At 38.7% G+C, this 16,619-nt stretch overlaps 1 protein-coding gene across 1 annotated transcript; it reads left to right on the forward strand.

Annotated features, from left to right (window-relative positions):
* Nucleotides 1–13,999: 13,999 nt before the first annotated feature.
* LOC308239587 (melanoma-associated antigen B18-like) lies at nt 14,000–15,037 on the forward strand (the record flags this gene model as incomplete). The annotated part of the gene is made up of 1 exon (XM_080652354.1): nt 14,000–15,037. The coding sequence occupies one exon, from the start codon at nt 14,000–14,002 to the stop codon at nt 15,035–15,037; it is 1,038 nt and encodes a 345-aa protein (XP_080508480.1).
* Between the last annotated feature and the right edge of the window lie 1,582 nt (nt 15,038–16,619).

Below are 16,619 nucleotides of genomic sequence, written 5' to 3' on the forward strand. Positions count from 1 at the left end.
CCTCAGGTTAACTGGGGAGGCCGACCCACTGGGCCATATAGGAAACCTAGCACACAAATTTACCCTACCAACTCAGGGAAGCAGTGAAAATGCGGCGTCAAAGAAACAGATCACAAACGAAAGAAATGGAGGAAAACAAACGACTGGATATAGAATTCAAAACCACGGTTATAAGGCTTTTCAAGAATATCCTAGAAAAGGCCGATAAATATAACGAGACCCTCGAAGATATGAAAAAGGACCAACTAGAAATTAAACATACACTGACTGAAATAAAAAATATTATACAGAGACCCAAAAACACACTAGAGGAACACAAGAATCAAGTCAAAGAATTGAAATACAAAGAAGCAAAAAAACACTCAACCGAAAAAGCAAAAAGCAAAAAAAAAATCCAAAAAGTTGAAGATAGTGTAAGAAGACTCTGGGACAACTTCAAGCGTACCAACATCATAATTATGGGGATGCCAGAAGAAGAGAGAAAGCAAGATACTGAAAACCTATTTGAAGAAATAATGACCGAAAACTTCCCCCACCTGGTGAAAGAAATAGACTTACAAGTCCAGGAAGCGCACAGAACCCCAAACAAAAGGAATCCAAAGAGGACCACACCAAGACACATCATAATTAAAATGCCAAGAGCAAAAGACAAAGAGAGAATATTAAAAGCAGCAAGAGAAAAACAGTTAATTACCTACAAGGGAGCATCCATACGACTGTCAGCTGATTTCTCAGCAGAAACTATGCAGGCCAGATGGGAGTGGCAAGAAATTTTCAAAGTGATGAATAGCAAGAACCTACAACCAAGATTACTCTACCCAGCAAAGCTATCATTCAGAATTGAAGGGCAGATAAAGAGCTTCACAGATAAGAAAAAGCTAAAGGAGTTCATCACCACCAAACCAGTATTATATGAAATGCTGAAAGGTATTCTTAAAGAAGAGGAAGAAGAAAAAAGTAAAGATAAAAATTATGAACAACAAATACATATCTATCAACAAGTGAACCTAAAAATCAAGTGAATTAAAAACCTGAGGAACAGAATAATCTGGGGAATATAATAGAATCAGGGGCATAGAAAGGGAGTGGACTGATAATTCTCAGGGGGAAAGGGGTATGGGGGGTTCAGGAAGAGACTGGACAAAAATCATACACCTATGGATGAGGACAGTGTGGGGGGGGAGGTAAGGGCAGAAGATGGGGAGGGAACCGGGTGGAGGGAAGCTATGGGGGGAAAAAGGAGAAACAATTGTAATAATCTGAATAAAGATTTATTTTAAAAAATTAAAAAAAAGAAAAAAGGATTATTTCAGGCTCCTCTGGGCCTATTATTAGATTTTAAGGTTCATTTAAAGAAGGGAGCCACTACATTGGAACAATTTAACTTTTTCTTCATTATTTTTTCTTGTTTCAATTTGTCTCATTAAACTAAAAATATTCTGAGTTTTGTTTGTTATCCATCTAGAAGACTTTTAGTCCAACGGCATTTATTGCAATACATGTAGTTTATAATTCTATTTTGTGTGTGTTTTTCTTTTTCTGCTACCTATTTGTCTCATCTATTTTTATTTTTGAATCCTAAACTTTGTCCTGCTAATATTTAACTTTACATGGTTTGAAAGATAAAAGAGCAGATTCCAAAAAATAGGACAAGAGGTCTAGAATAGGAAGGTTATTTATACCTGGACCAAGGATAAATAATAAATACATGAATTGAAATCCAGCCAGTTCCTGATATGCAGGAAATACCATTTTTTGCTCAAGTTGTTCTCTTGTCCCAAAATGACCTCACCTAACTTCTCTGCTTGCTGGTTTTTTGATTCTTACAATAACAAAAATTCTTCCTAGAATTACACCCACCCCCCTCTTCTCAACTCTATGAATTAGATATTTCTAATACGCGCTGCTTTAGCTCTCTGTAAATATCTCCATGGAAGCACTCTTCCCAAGCATTCTCCTTTTTGTTTACTTACCTCTCCCATATACAGAGAGATTATTAGCAACTTAAAAGTGGAAACCTATAGGTTAACAAAGACATAAAATACCTATCAACCAATTGCAATGTGTGGAACTTATTGTGGTCCTGATTCAAACACTCAAACTGTAAAAACAAAACAAAACTATACCCTTTATCAACCAACTGTAAATTCAAACACTGGATATTCAATGGAATTAAGGAATTTTCTAAAATGTGATATCAGTTGTGTGGTTATTTTTTTAATCCTTATCTTTTGAAGATACATACTGAAATATTTATAGATGACGTGGTATGATGTATGGATCTCTTTCAAAATAATATAGAAAGGAGGGAAACAGGGTGGTGTTTATTAAAGAAATAAGACTGATAAATGTTGAAGCTGGGTGACAGGAACCTGTGAGTTCATTATACTGTTCTGTCTACTTTCATATGTTTTTAATTCTCCATAATAAAAACATTTAAAAATATAAAGGAATAAAAAAAAGTGAAGAGTATATTTCCTTTCTCTATCTTCAGCACTGAGCAGAATTCCTGGTAGCTTGGCAGGCTGAATATATATTTGATGACTGTCTGGATAAGTAAATGAAGTATAACTAAGTTCTAGTGGAAGATGCAATGGGCAGAGAAGACTATAAAGAATTAAAGGCTTGACCTGAAACCAGCAAATAAGTTGGCACTGACTTAGTGGACAGGCAGCATGCCATGGAGAGGAAACAACCTGAGAACAGGCACAGAGCTGGGAGTAAGGGTGTTGTGCTTTCAGGATGAAAGCAATAATAAAAATATATTAAAAAAAAAAAAAAAAAAACACACACAGAAAATGCCCTAGCCGGTTTGGCTTGGTGGATAGAACATTGGCCTGCGGACTGAAGGGCCCCAGGTTCAATTCCGGCTAAGGGCACATGCCCGGGTTGCAGGCTAGTGGGGGGCATGCAGGAGGCCGATCAATAATTCTCTCTCATCATTGATGTTTCTATCTCTCTCTCACTCTTCCTTCCTTTATTAAATCAATAAAAATATATTTTTAAAAAACACACAGAAAACAATCAGGTAATTAGAAAACCTTAGAAGTTCTGAGCTTCAAACCATTCTTTATTCTTTAGGCTTTAGCATCACATAAAGATACTAAGTAAGAAAACTTATGTACTGCTGTTATTAATGTCAAATAATGATCTATTCAAATGGAAGGACAGCTATTATTTGAATGACAAAATGTGATGTACTGCAGAAAAATATACTCTTACTTTTGAAGAAGTTTCATTTTATCCCTTGAAGATAATAGTAAAAATTTTAGTTATCAACTAAAAAATATGAGAGGAAAGCCTCTTTAAGACTCCTTATATATACTTTCCAGCATTATAAAATGTATTTAGTGAAAAAAGAGCATTTTCCTTAGCAGTTACTTTCCTTAGAATCATGACTTAGAAACCTGAGGCTTCCAATTGTATCTTTTAAATATATATATATATATGTATTTGATTTTTTACAGAGAGGAAGGGAGAGAGATAGAGAGTTAGAAACATCGATGAGAGAAACATCGATTCAGCTGCCTCCTGCACACTCCCTACTGGGGATGTGCCCGCAACCAAGGTCCATGCCCTTGACAGGAATCGAACCTGGGACCCTTGAGTCTGCAGGCCGACACTCTATCCACTGAACCAAATCGGTTAGGGCCCAATTGTATCTTCTGAATGAGATTCTCAACTTGATGCAACAAAAAAAGTGATTACATTCTACTGAAAAATAGTTGAATTTTGATCATGTGCCTGCATTCAATGCAGAATTCTCTATTAAATGAAATAAATGTTGAAAATGTTTTTTTCAAGATGATTTTATTGTGCCTTTTCTGTCCAACTTTGAGGCCATATTAACATTGTCAAGTACTCATCCCTGAATGCTCTCTTGTAGATGCAACAATATGATCAAAGAGGACTGACAAGTAAATTTAGAAGAATTCATTAATAGGGCTGAATTACAGAATTATCCTCCATGGAAAATACATTTTTATATAAATTATCTAAAATCTTTTTTTTTTCTTTTTCACAAGAGCAGGAATTGTGACAAATACAGAGATGTTATGATTTGGACATCTTGGGATGGAAACAGTATGGTGGATTTAGCCATAAGGCAAGCAAGTATTTCATTCCTCCAACAATTAAGGGTGGTCCACTCTGGTGCAAAATTAAAGTAACATTAAAACTTCTGCAGATAGACTATCTCCCAAAGGAGACCTAAGCAACTGTAGTGGAACTCCCATGGAGTCTCAGAACAGATCTTTGCCCAAGCATTCCTCTGTTCAAAACAGTCAGCCAGGGCTTTGTAGTTGCTGAAATTGCCAATTTTACTAAAACATGAGAGTCCTAAAGTTTCTCTGTGTTCACTTAGTTGGATTTCAGAGAGGAAGGGAGAGGGAGAGAGAGATAAACATCAATGAAGAGAATCATTTATCAGCTGCCTTCTGCATACCCCAAACTGGAGATCAAGCCTGAAACCCAGGCATGTGCCCTGACTGGAATCAAACGGTGACCTCCTGGTTCATAGGTCGATGCTAAACCACTGAGCAACACTAGCCAGGCTATTTCTTATAATTCTTTAGGTCAGGAATTCAGACAGGACTTGGCTGGGCAGTTCTCCACATAATAATGGCTACAATCATTACTGTCTCAGCTGAATTTGGCTGGTGGCTGAGCTAGTTTGAGAGACACAAGAAGGCTTCACTCATGTGCCTGATGCCTCAGTGCTCTTCCACGTGGCCTCACCTACTGTCTCATCCCTCGTTTGCTGGCCTAAGCTTCTTTACATCATGGAGGCTGACTTCCTGTAAAGAGAAAACAGAAGATGCCTCTTCAAAGTTAGGCCTGGAATTCATGGCATGTCAAACCTGCCATATCCTATTGGTCAAAGTAAAGCACAAGGCCAGCTCAAATTCAAGAGGAGAGGAAATTGGCTCCATCTCTTGATTATGTCATATAAAAATGGAAATAATTGCCTTGGCCAAGTATTTCAGTTGGTTGGAGTGTTTTCCCATACACCAAAATGTGGTGGGTTCGATTTCTGGTTAGGGCACATATCTAGGTTGCAGGTTAAATCCCCAGTTGGGACGGGAGGCAGCTGTCCAATGTTTCAATGTTTCTCTCTCACATCATGTTATCTCTCTCTCTCTCTCAAATCAATAAAAACATACCTGGTGACTCACTGAGAACCTGTCTTATGCAACTTGAGTATCACTAGAGGCTCTTTCAGTGACTGAGCTTATCAGGCAGCCAGCAGGTGAAGGCAGGCAGGCAGAAGCAGATCTCAGAGTGCCTTGGGACTTTTGCTGACCTGTCACAGGGGCCGGTGCTGGTAAAAACTGGCTTTGGTGCTTGGTCATTTCCACACACACAAACTATGGATTCCTTTGTAGCTCCAAACAGGTTGCCCAGTGCCAGTCACAGGAAGTGTCTGACATTGGCTTGTACCAGAGAAAATAAATTTGAAATATCATACTCATCCTAAGGCTCAGTTGGTGTCTTACATTATGCATGACTAGAGGGCCGGTGCACAAAATTCATGCACTTGGTGTCGGGGAGGGGTCCCTCAGCCTGGCCTATGCCCTCTCGCAGTCCAGGAGCCTTTGGGGGATGTCTGACTGATGGTTTAGGCGCGGGGAGTGGGCCTAAGCTGTCAGTCGGACATCCTTAGCACTGCTGCAGAGGTGGGAGAGGCTCCTGCCACTGCCACTGCACTCGCTAGCCGTGATCCCAGCTTCTGGCTGAGTGTTGCTCCCCCTGTGGGAGCGCACTAACCACCAGGGAGGAGCTCCTGCAGTGAGTGTCTGCCCCCCTGGTGGTCAGTGTGCATCATAGCGACCAGTCATTCTGCTGTTTGGTTGATTTGCATATTAGCCTTTTATTATATAGGATATGATTAGAACAGACCCCATAAACTATGTACCATTGAAAATAGAAAATGACCTCTCTAATGTAAATACCAAATATTACACATTAATCACAATATGCTTTGCCATCAACTTGCATGTGCATATATGCACAATGCACATACTCATTTTTTTTAAAAAGTGAATTTTAAGTGCATTTTTAAAAACACATTATGCTTGTAGATATTGACATTTTTAAAAGCTGTTCAAGTTGAAATTAAATTAGAACAAACCAGTTAATACTTGTTTTAATAGGAACACAAATTACTCAGTCCAGGAAAAACCAATAATGAGTTGTTATACTTTGCCATTGAATGTACATTTAATGTGTTGCCCTTCATATAGCAACAGAATGCCACCATCAACAGAACATGTGCTTAGTGCTGTTTTTCAAATGGTAATAATGAGTTTTTCTCTGTAGCAAATACAGTATAGAACTATATTTTGCCAAATTCTCTAGATATCATCACTAGAGCTACTGAGTATATAAGTTTAACTCTTTATGGAACATACTTATTTGTCCATTAATTTATTACACTTTTATTTTAACAATATTCTGAATAGATTAATTTATTCATTAACATTAAATGAGAACTTTATGCTAATTAAGAGTAAAACTGTTTATTATCTGTTTATAGTAATGGCAAACTCTGGCACAAAATGTTAATTTTTATGTATATGCGATAGAATTATGGGTGAATAAATTATTTTCTATAGGTGCTAAGTCTTCTATAATATGTGTACTTCTCTATATATTCTTTAAATGTTGTATTGCCTTCATATTTCTTCTCATTCTTTAATCTTTTCCTTGCCAATCTCATTCATATTCATTGCTTCCATTTTCAAATAGCTGCTCATGACTTTATTTTATTTTTTAAATTTTATTGTTTAAGGTATTACAATTAGTAGTACATATGTCTCTTCCCCCCCCACTGACCTCCCCCCAGCCTCCCCTACCCCTGGCATTTGCCCTCGCCCCCCGCCCCCAGTGTCTTGAGTCTCTTGGTTGTGCTTATATGCATGCATACAAGTCCTTCGGTTGATCTCTTACCCCCTCAACCCTCCCTACCTTCCCTCTGTAGTTTGACAGTCTGTTCAATGCTTCTTTGCCTCTATTTTTGTTCAACAGTTTGTAATGTTCTTTGTTATCCACAAATGAGTGAGATCACATGCTATTTTTCTTTCACTGACTGGCTTATTTCACTTAGCATAATGCTCTCCAGATCCATCCATGCTGTTGCAAATGATAAGAATTCTTCTTTTTTACAGCAGCGTAGTATTCCATTGTGTAGATGTACCACAGTTTTCTAATCCATTCATCTGCTGATAGGCATTTAGGCTGTTTCCAAATCTTAGCTATGGTGAATTGTGCTGCTATGAACATAGGGGTGCATATAACCTTTCTGATTGGTGTTTCTAGTTTCTTGTGATATATTCCTAGAAGTGGGATCGCTGGGTCAAATGGGAGTTCCATTTTTATTTTTTTGAGGAAACTCCATCTGTTTTCCACAGAGGCTCAACAGTCTGCATTCCCACCAGCAGTGAAGAAGGGTTCCTTTTTCTCCGCATCCTCTCCAGCACTTTTCATTTGTTGATTTGTTGATGATAGCTGTTCTGACAGGTGTGAGATGGTACCTCATTGTTGTTTTGATTTGCATCTCTCGGATGATTGGTGACTTTGAGCATGTTTTCATATGTCTCTTGGCTTTCTGAATGTCTTCTTTCAAAAAGTGTCTATTTAGGTCCTTTGCCCATTTTTTTATTTGATTGTTTATCTTCCTTTTGTTAAGTTGTATGAGTTCCTTGTAAATGTTGGAGATTAAACCCTTATCGGAGATAACATTGGTAAATACGTTCTCCCATGCAGTGGGCTTTCTTGTTGTTTTGTTGATGGTTTATTTTGCTGTGCAGAAGCTTTTTATTTTGTTGTAGTCCCATTTGTTTAATTTATCTTTAGTTTCCATTGCCCTAGGAGCTGTATCGTTAAAGATATTGCTACGACAAATGTCCGCTCTTTTGTTACCTATGGCGTGTTCTAAGATTTTCATGGTCTCCCATCTTATGTTTAAGTCCTTTGTCCATTTTGAGTTTATTTTTGTGTATGGTACAAGTTGGTGGCCTAGTTTAATTTTTTTGCAAGTATCTGTCCAGGTTTTCTAACACCATTTATTGAAGAGACTGTCTTGTCTCCATTGTATGATCTTGCCTCCTTTGTCAAACATTAATTGAGAATACTGGCTTGTGTTGATCTCTGGGTTCTCTTCTGTTCCACTGGTCTATATGTCTGTTCTTGTGCCAGTACCAGGCAGTTTTGAGAACAGTGGCTTTGTAGGATAGCTTGATATCTGGTATTGTGGTCCCTCCAACATTGTTCTTCTTTCTCAAGATTGCTGCAGCTATTCCAGGTCTTTTTTTTTATTCCAGATGAATTTTTGGAGAATTTGTTCTAGGTCTTTGAAGTGTGCTGTTGGTATTTTAATGGGGATTGCGTTGAATTTATAGATTGCTTTGGGTAGTATGGACATTTTAAAGATGTTGATTCTACCAATCTATGAACATGGTATATTCTTCCATTTGTTCATGTCTTCCTCTAGCTCTTTTTTTTAGCATCCTGAAATTTTGTGAGTATAGGTCCTTTGTCTCCTTGGTTAAGTTTATTCCTAGGTATCTTAATTTATTTGGTGTGATGGTAAATGGGATTGCTTTTTTAGTCTTTCTTTCTGTAAGTTCACTATTGGTGTATGGAAATGCCATAGATTTCTTGGCATTAATTTTGTATCCTGCTACATTGCCGAATTCATTTATTAAGTCTAGCAATTTTTTTGATGGAGTCTTTGGGGTTTTCTGTGTACAATATCATGTCATCTGCGAATAAGGACAGTTTTACTTCTTCTTTTCCAATTTGGATGTCTTTTCTTTCTTCTTCTTGTCTGATAGCAATGGCTAGTACTTCCAGTACTATGTCAAACAGGAGTGGTGAGAGTGGGCATCCCTGTCTTGTTCCTGTTCTTAGGGGAAATGGTTTTAGTTTTTGCCCATTGAGTATGATGTTGGCTGTGGATTTGTCATATATGGCTTTTATTATGTTGACGTATGATCCTTCTATTCCCACCTTGCTGAGAGTTTATCAAGAAAGGGTGTTGGATTTTGTCAAATGCTTTTTCTGCATTGATGGATATGATTATATGGTTTTTATCTCTCAGTTTGTTTATGTGGTGTATCACATTTATTGATTTGCAGATGTTGTACCATCCTTGCATCCCTGGGATAAATCCCACTTGGTCATGGTGTATGATCTTTCTAATGTAATGCTGGATCCGATTTGCTAGAATTTTGTTGAAAATTTTGGCATCTATGTTCATGAAGGATATTGGCCTGTAATTCTCTTTCTTTGTATTGTCTTTATCTGGTTTTGGGATTAGGGTAATGCTGGCTCGTAGAAAGAGCTTGGAAGTGCTTCTTCCTCTTAAATTGTTTTGAATAGTCTGAGGAGGAGAGGTTTTATTTCTTCTTTGAATGTTTGATAAAACTCCCCTGTGAAGCTGTCTGGTTCAGGGCTTTTGTTTGTTGAATTTTTTATTTTATTACTGCTTCAATTTCCTCCATAGTTATTGGCCTAGTCGGATTTTTTGGTTCCTCCTGGTTGAGTTTTGGAAGGTTGTATTATTATTATTTTTTTTTAGGAATATGTCCATTTCTTTTAGGTTGACCAGTTTGTTGGAGTAGAGTTGCTCAGAGCATTTTTTATGATTCTTCGTATTTCTGTGGGGTCTGTTGTTATTTCACCTCTTTTGTTTCTGATTTTGTTTATTTGGGTCCTCTCTCTTTGCTTCTTGGTGAGCCTGGCTAGAGGTTCATCAATCTTGTTTATCCTTTCAAAGAACCAGCTCTTGGTTTCATTGATCTTTTGTATTTTTTTTTGTCTCTATGTCATTTATTTCCGCCCTGATCTTTATTATTTCCTTCCTTCTGATCACACTGGACTTTTCTTGTTGCTCTCTTTATAATTCTTCAAGTTGCAGAGTTAGATGGTTTATTACCAGTTTTTTGTTTGTTTGTTTGTTTTTTTGGAGGTAGGCCTGTAATGCTATGAACTTCCCTCTCAGAACTGCTTTCACTGTGTCCCAAAGATTTTGGATTGTTGTGTTTTTATTGTCGTTTGTTTCCAGGATGTGTTTTATTTCTTCTTTGATTTCTTTGGTAACCCATTCATTGTTTAATAGTGTGCTATTCAGCCTCCAAGTGTTTGAATTTTTGTGATTGTTTTTACTGTAATTGATTTCTAATTTTATGCCATTGTGATCTGAGAAGATGCTTGATATGATTTCAATCCTCTTGAGTTTGGAGAGGCTTTGCCTGTACATATGACTTTAGATGTGCTTCAAACACAACCCTTTTTAATTGAACTCACAACCATGCCTCCAAATTACAACCATTCTTAGCATTCCCACTCTTGGTAAATAATCCACTTGCAGAATTCCCAGTCTTACTTGGTGATGCAGCTGTGAATGCAGAATGTCAGGATGTGCGGGCATTTTTGACATTGCCTTCTCCTAAACCATCCATATGCAACCTAGCACATAAATCCTGCAAATCCTATTTACACATGGCTTTCTAATCTACCCAAATTTCTCCATCTCCAATGTTACAATCCTAGAATATTGTACAAGTATCTAGAAAGGGAGATTATCCTTGTTGAACCTGACTTAATCAGGTGATCCCTTAAAAGGTGCAAGATGCCCAGTTGGTGTGGCTTAGTTGGTTGAGTGTTGTCCCATGCACCAAGAGTTCATGCATTCAATTCCAAGTCAGGGCACATGCCTGGGTTGTGGGCTTGATCCCCATTCTCTCTTATGGATGTTTCTATCTTTCCCTCTCCCTTCCTCTCTCTCTAAAAAATAAAAAAAAAAAAAAACATTTAAAAAAATGGTCCAAGACTCCTCTTTCTGAGAAAAGGAACTTCAAGTGCTGGGGATTCTACATGAGGGAGATTCTTCATTGCTAGTTCGAAAATGGAGAGGTCCACATGGCAAGGAATGCAATCAATTTCTAGGGGCCGAGTAGTTTTTGTCTGACAGCCAGCCAGGAAATGGGGACCTCAGTCCTACAATCACAAGCAACTCAATTCTGCCAACAACCTGAATCATTGATGTGGATCCTTGCCCAGAACCTCCTGATGAGAATGCAGCGTGGCCAACAAGACACTTGAGAGTGAGGACCTGAGCAGAGAACACAAATGAGCTAGCTGCAGCTAGACTACTGATCAAAGTTTCAATCCAATGAATATTTTTGAACAACTAGTAATTTGTAAACTTTATGAAGTATTTTCTCATATGTACTTTTATTTAATCATCCCACCAACTCAGTAAAAAGAATATCCTTATTCTCCACTCTAATTTTTTAACAGTCTCCTATAGGGTAATTTTATTGTTGAAGATCACAAAGTCAGACCATGAAATGATACCTAAAATTTAAAACAATACAAGGTATAATTGAGTAACAATGCTCTTAAAAGTATGAGGCCAGGGTCAGTATTAACCACTTCAGAGTCACCAGGACTGTGGCTAGGGTAAGGCAAGTGAGGCATTCACCTTGAGCTCAAAATTTAAGGTAAGGGGTAGACCAACATCTCAGTAATCAAGATAAGTTATGTTTTAATTCAATATTTTAAAAAAATAAATGCCAAAAATCCAATATGAGAAAATATCACATTTCTAAATAAAGACACAATTTATGGAAACAGTCAAAGTGTCCTTTGATAGATGATTGGATAAAGAAGATATACACAAATACAATGCAATACTACTCAGCCATAAGAGAAGATGAAATACTCTCATTTGTGGAATGGTTGGATCTTGAGAATATTATGCTAAGCGAACTAAGTCAGACAGAAAAAGTCAAGAACCACATGATTTTACTCTTATGTGGATATAAAACTGAAAGCAAAAAAATGAACAAACAAGAAAAACAAACAAAAACTGATAGACACAGAAAACAGTATGGTGATTACCAAAGGGAAAGAGTGAGGATAGTGTAGGGTAAAAGGGGTCAAATATATGGTGATGGAAGTTTTGACTTTGGGTGGTGGACACACAATGCAATCAATATACAGATGCTGTATCATAGAATTGTACATTTGAAACCTATATAATTTTATTAACCAATGTGACCGCAATAAATTTAATTAAAGAAAAACAAAATGAAGGAAAACAGAAAGTCTATCTACAGATATATCTCAGCTAATAATCTCAGAAGGAATGATAGAATTAGAGAGTTACAATTCAGCAGTCACTAATGAATTGTCGGATGACAGTGGTGATCCCAACTGTCCCAACATCAACACAAAAGAAACAACTGACATTATATATCTTCTAATGAAATTGCATTGTCACCTCTGAAGTGGTTTTGCCAACAAAGAGAATTGGAATTCATTATGTTAACCAATAGGGAAGAGAAAGCATTTGATCATATGTGGAAATAAAGAAAAAAAAACCTTTGATAAAAATTCAACCTCACATCATGGTAATAGCTTTTAGAAACTTATATTAGAATGGAATTTCCATATTTTAAAATCAATAGCAAACATATGTACATGTGAAATGTTAGACACATTTTTCAACAAAGTCCAAACAGCACATGAACTTATGGTACCAATTCTACTGTTTAAACCTGGTCTCAATTGCATAGCCAGTGTACAGCATGCACAGGAATATGAAATAAAAGTCATGAATAATGAAAAGAGGCAATATGATCTTCTACTAGTAATTAAACATTTCAAAGAAAGTGGCTACCAAATATTCAAATGTATAAGAAACTTCAGGAAGCTGATGGAGAAGATGATTATAGCCAAATCAGGAGTCTTACCACACAAAATAAATAGCTAATTAGAATGTGTAATGGAAAAGATATAATTGAAAACAGCAGCAATATACGAAATATACATAAAAAGAAAACTAACAAAAGTGTACATGATCTTTATGGAAGCAAATATAAAAATATTTCAGATAGACTTAAATAAAAGGAACCTCTAATAGAGCAATATACTATGTTTATTCATGGTGAGTATAATATTGTACAGATGTCAATTGTCTTTAAGTTATTTACATGTTTGTGACTTACCTCCCATCAGCAGATGAGTGGTAGCCCAGTATATACAAGGCATCAAGGAAGACACTGAGTGAGGACTGAGGGGAGAACCCACCTCAAAATAAGGTGCCACAAGGAGCCCCCCTACTGTCAATCTTGGGATGTCCCAGAAGTGGCTACTAGGCTCAGGTTTCTGTTTGCTTCCTATTGGAGGTTCCAAGAGAAATGAGAGCCTTGGTGTGAGGCCAGCTCACTCAAGTTCCCAGAGAAAAAAGTCCCAAGCCCTGTCAGGAGTCAGAAAAGACCCCTGTGTGAGTTCTGCACAATTCCTTTCCCCATGGTACAAAGTGAGGGTGCCACCACCAGAACCCTACCTCTGCACTTATTCTAGGAAGCCCGGTGGGAATGGCCGGAAGTGCTCTCTCTGACTTCTGCCTTATGAGCTCTGGAGCTTGCGGCTTTGGTCAGAGGTATGTAGCCTAAAGTCAGTAAAGGGTGGAGTCCTAAATTTAGACAGGTGTGGAGGTGAGTAACATTTGTTTAAACTGAAGGAACATACTCCTCCCAGAATTGAGGCCCTCAGCCCACAGAGCTCACCCTACTATGACATTACCCCACCCTGCTCCTTGTGTCTTTCAAATGGCTCAAGCATGGCTGTTAGGCTTAATGAACCCTCACTTCCACTTAAGGAATTGGTGGGATAGGAAGCCTTGTTCTGAAGAGGAAGCCTCAAGTTAGCAGAAGGAGGAGGCAAAAGACCGGTCAGGAGTGAAGTTTAATATCCTGAGTTAGATTAAAGGTGACAAGCCACTGCAGAACAGAGGAGGCCCCCAGAGTCCCTTCTGCCACTGTCTTGTGGCTTCCTAAAACCTTAGGAAGGGAACTAGCAGAGGCAGCTTTTCTTGGAGCCAATGTAGAATCTCCCTACTGGGACTGTGCACATCATCTCTTCTTCTGTCTTCTAGGGTGACCTGTTTATCAACTTAATTGCTTGAACTCCTACCTGCTGTCTCATCATGCCTCGAGGTCACAAGAGTAAGCTCCGTGCCCGTGAGAAACGCCGCCAGGCCCGCCAGGCCCATGCTAAGACCCAGACCCAGGGTCTGGAGGGTGCTGAGGCTATTGCAGCAGAGGAAGGAGAGCTCTCCTTCTCTGCCCACCCTGTCCTGGAAGGCAGCCCCCAGAATGAGCCTGCTACTGAGACACCTAGCACTTCTCAGGAAATCCCATCTAGCACCAGTGATACTACTGGAGCTGCTTCAGGCATCGATTCAAATGAAGGTGCCAGCAAACAAGATGAGGAAAGCTTAGAATCCGCAAAGGCCTTGGAGAGCTTTCGCAGAGATCCTTTAAACAAGAAGGTGGTTCTGCTGGTGCAGTTTCTGCTGAAGAAGTATCAAAGTAAAGAGCCAATTACAAAGGCAGATATGCTGAGGTTGGTTATCAAAAAGTACAAGCTTCATTTCAATGAGATCCTGAGAAGAGCCTCTGAGCACATGGAGCTAGCCTTTGGTATTGATTTAAAAGAAGTGGATCCCGTCAGGCACTCCTATGCCCTTGTCAGCAAGCTAGACCTCACCTTAGATGGAATGACGAATGAAGAGAACCTGCCCAAGACTGGCCTCCTGATGATTGTCCTGGGTGTCATCTTCATGAAAGGCAATTGCGCCCCTGAGGAAGCTATCTGGGAAGTGATGAATATGATGGGTGTCTATGCTGATAAAAAGCACTTAATCTATGGGGAGCCCAAGAAAGTCATCACTGAAGATTTGGTGCAGCTAAAGTACCTGGAGTACCGCCAGGTGCCCGACAGTGATCCTCCACGCTATGAGTTGCTTTGGGGTCCAAGAGCCCACGCTGAGACCAGCAAGATGAAAGTCCTGGAGTTCTTAGCCAAGATCTATGATACCGTCCCCAGTGCCTTCCCAGTCTGGTATGAAGAGGCTTTGCGAGATGAGGAAGAGAGAGCCCGAGCAAGAGCTGCAGCCAGGGCTCGTATTGCTATGACTGCACACTCTAGGGCCCTGGCCAGCAGCTCTTTCCACACTAAGTGAAGTCTGAGGCAAGTCCTTCACTTTTTGCTTGAATAGGTTTGTCAACATTCTAATTGTGGAGAGCCAGACTGGAGCTGGAAAGTGTATATCATCTTTGTGTTCTTATTGTATGTTGGTAACTTGGAATTTTACCTCTTTTGTTTTGTTTTGTTTTGTTTTAGGTTATATTTCAAATGTTGACGTCTGAGGCAGATTGTTTTCTTTGTGGAAGAAAAGAGCAGTCAACATTCTAAGTAGTGGATGGCCAGGGTGGATCTGGAAGGAACACAGTATTTCTGTTGAGTGTGGTAAACTTTAGAGTTTTATCTTTTTTCTTTCTTTCTTTTGTTGCATTTTAAATGTTGATTCTTTAACAGAAGGTTTAAATCATTTCAGAATCTAAATGTACTAATGATTTTAGTTACATGCTTATTTCTTGTAATAGATTTAAGATTATGAGTTTTATTATTTTGTAAAACAAATTGGGGAAACCTTTCATATTTACTGAACCAGAACAACAAAACGTGGCATTGTAATAGGCATTTCCATGTGACTGTGAAAAATATGAGCAGTGAAATTATTGGGATCAAAAAATAGAGGGGGGAAAAGTAAAAGATGTTCAGTTTTTGGTTTCCCTTATTCATTTTAGTCTGTTGTTCTATAAAAATAAAAGCTACATACCTGGATTTTCTTAGCTTACTAAAGAATGTAGGAGAAATAAAATGTTTATAAACTAGAACTCATGTTTACTATCTCATTTATTTCCCAAATATTAATTGAACAACTGCTCTTTGAAAATCCTGTTAGAAATGGGAAAACTAGGATACAAAACACCCCTGCCCTTAGAATTTCATGCTCAAGGAGCAGTAATGATATAGGGAAGATGGTGAAATAACCTCTAAGAATTAAAGGATAAGTAAGAAGGAGAAAAGAGGTAGGGAGGCAGGGAAGGAGTTGGGAGAAGTGGGAAGGGGAGGTTGTCTGGATGAAGACAAGGTATAAAATCCCTGAGGGAAGGCAGTGTTGGCTTTGGAAAACTACAAGTCCCTCAGTGAGTACACTGTTAATTTGAGCAGGGTTGCAAGCTAGATGAGGCTTTGGTTTGGTGAACAGAGGCCAGACTGACACATGGTGTTTCTCAATGTTGAAGGACAAAACCCTGTCATGGAAACCTGCTCCTAAGAATTACTTTGGTATCATCAGTAAACCAGAGGAAAACCTCCTCCTAGGGCAGAAATGGAATGTGCTTATGCCCGTGCTTGAGTGCAGTTGAATGCAGAGCACAATCTAGGTCTGGGGTGGGCAAACTTTTTGACTCGAGGGCCACCATGGGTTCTTAAACTGGACCGGAGGGCCGGAACAAAAGCATGGATGGAGTGTTTGTGTGAACTAATATAAATTCAAAGTAAAGGAGCGGAGGGGAGAGCAAGAGAACCGGACAGAACAGCCGGATCCGGCCCGCGGGCCGTAGTTTGCCCACAGCTGATCTAGGTGCTTTATGTACAGAGTATTTAAGGGATTTCTGAGAAATAAGAGTGAAAGTCACTGGAAGTGGGATGCTGAGAAATTACTGTATGGTCTCTCTTTTCCCTGAACTGGGAGA

This window comes from Plecotus auritus, assembly GCF_963455305.1.
Source record: "Plecotus auritus genome assembly, chromosome: X".
Classification (NCBI taxonomy): Eukaryota; Metazoa; Chordata; class Mammalia; order Chiroptera; family Vespertilionidae; genus Plecotus; species Plecotus auritus.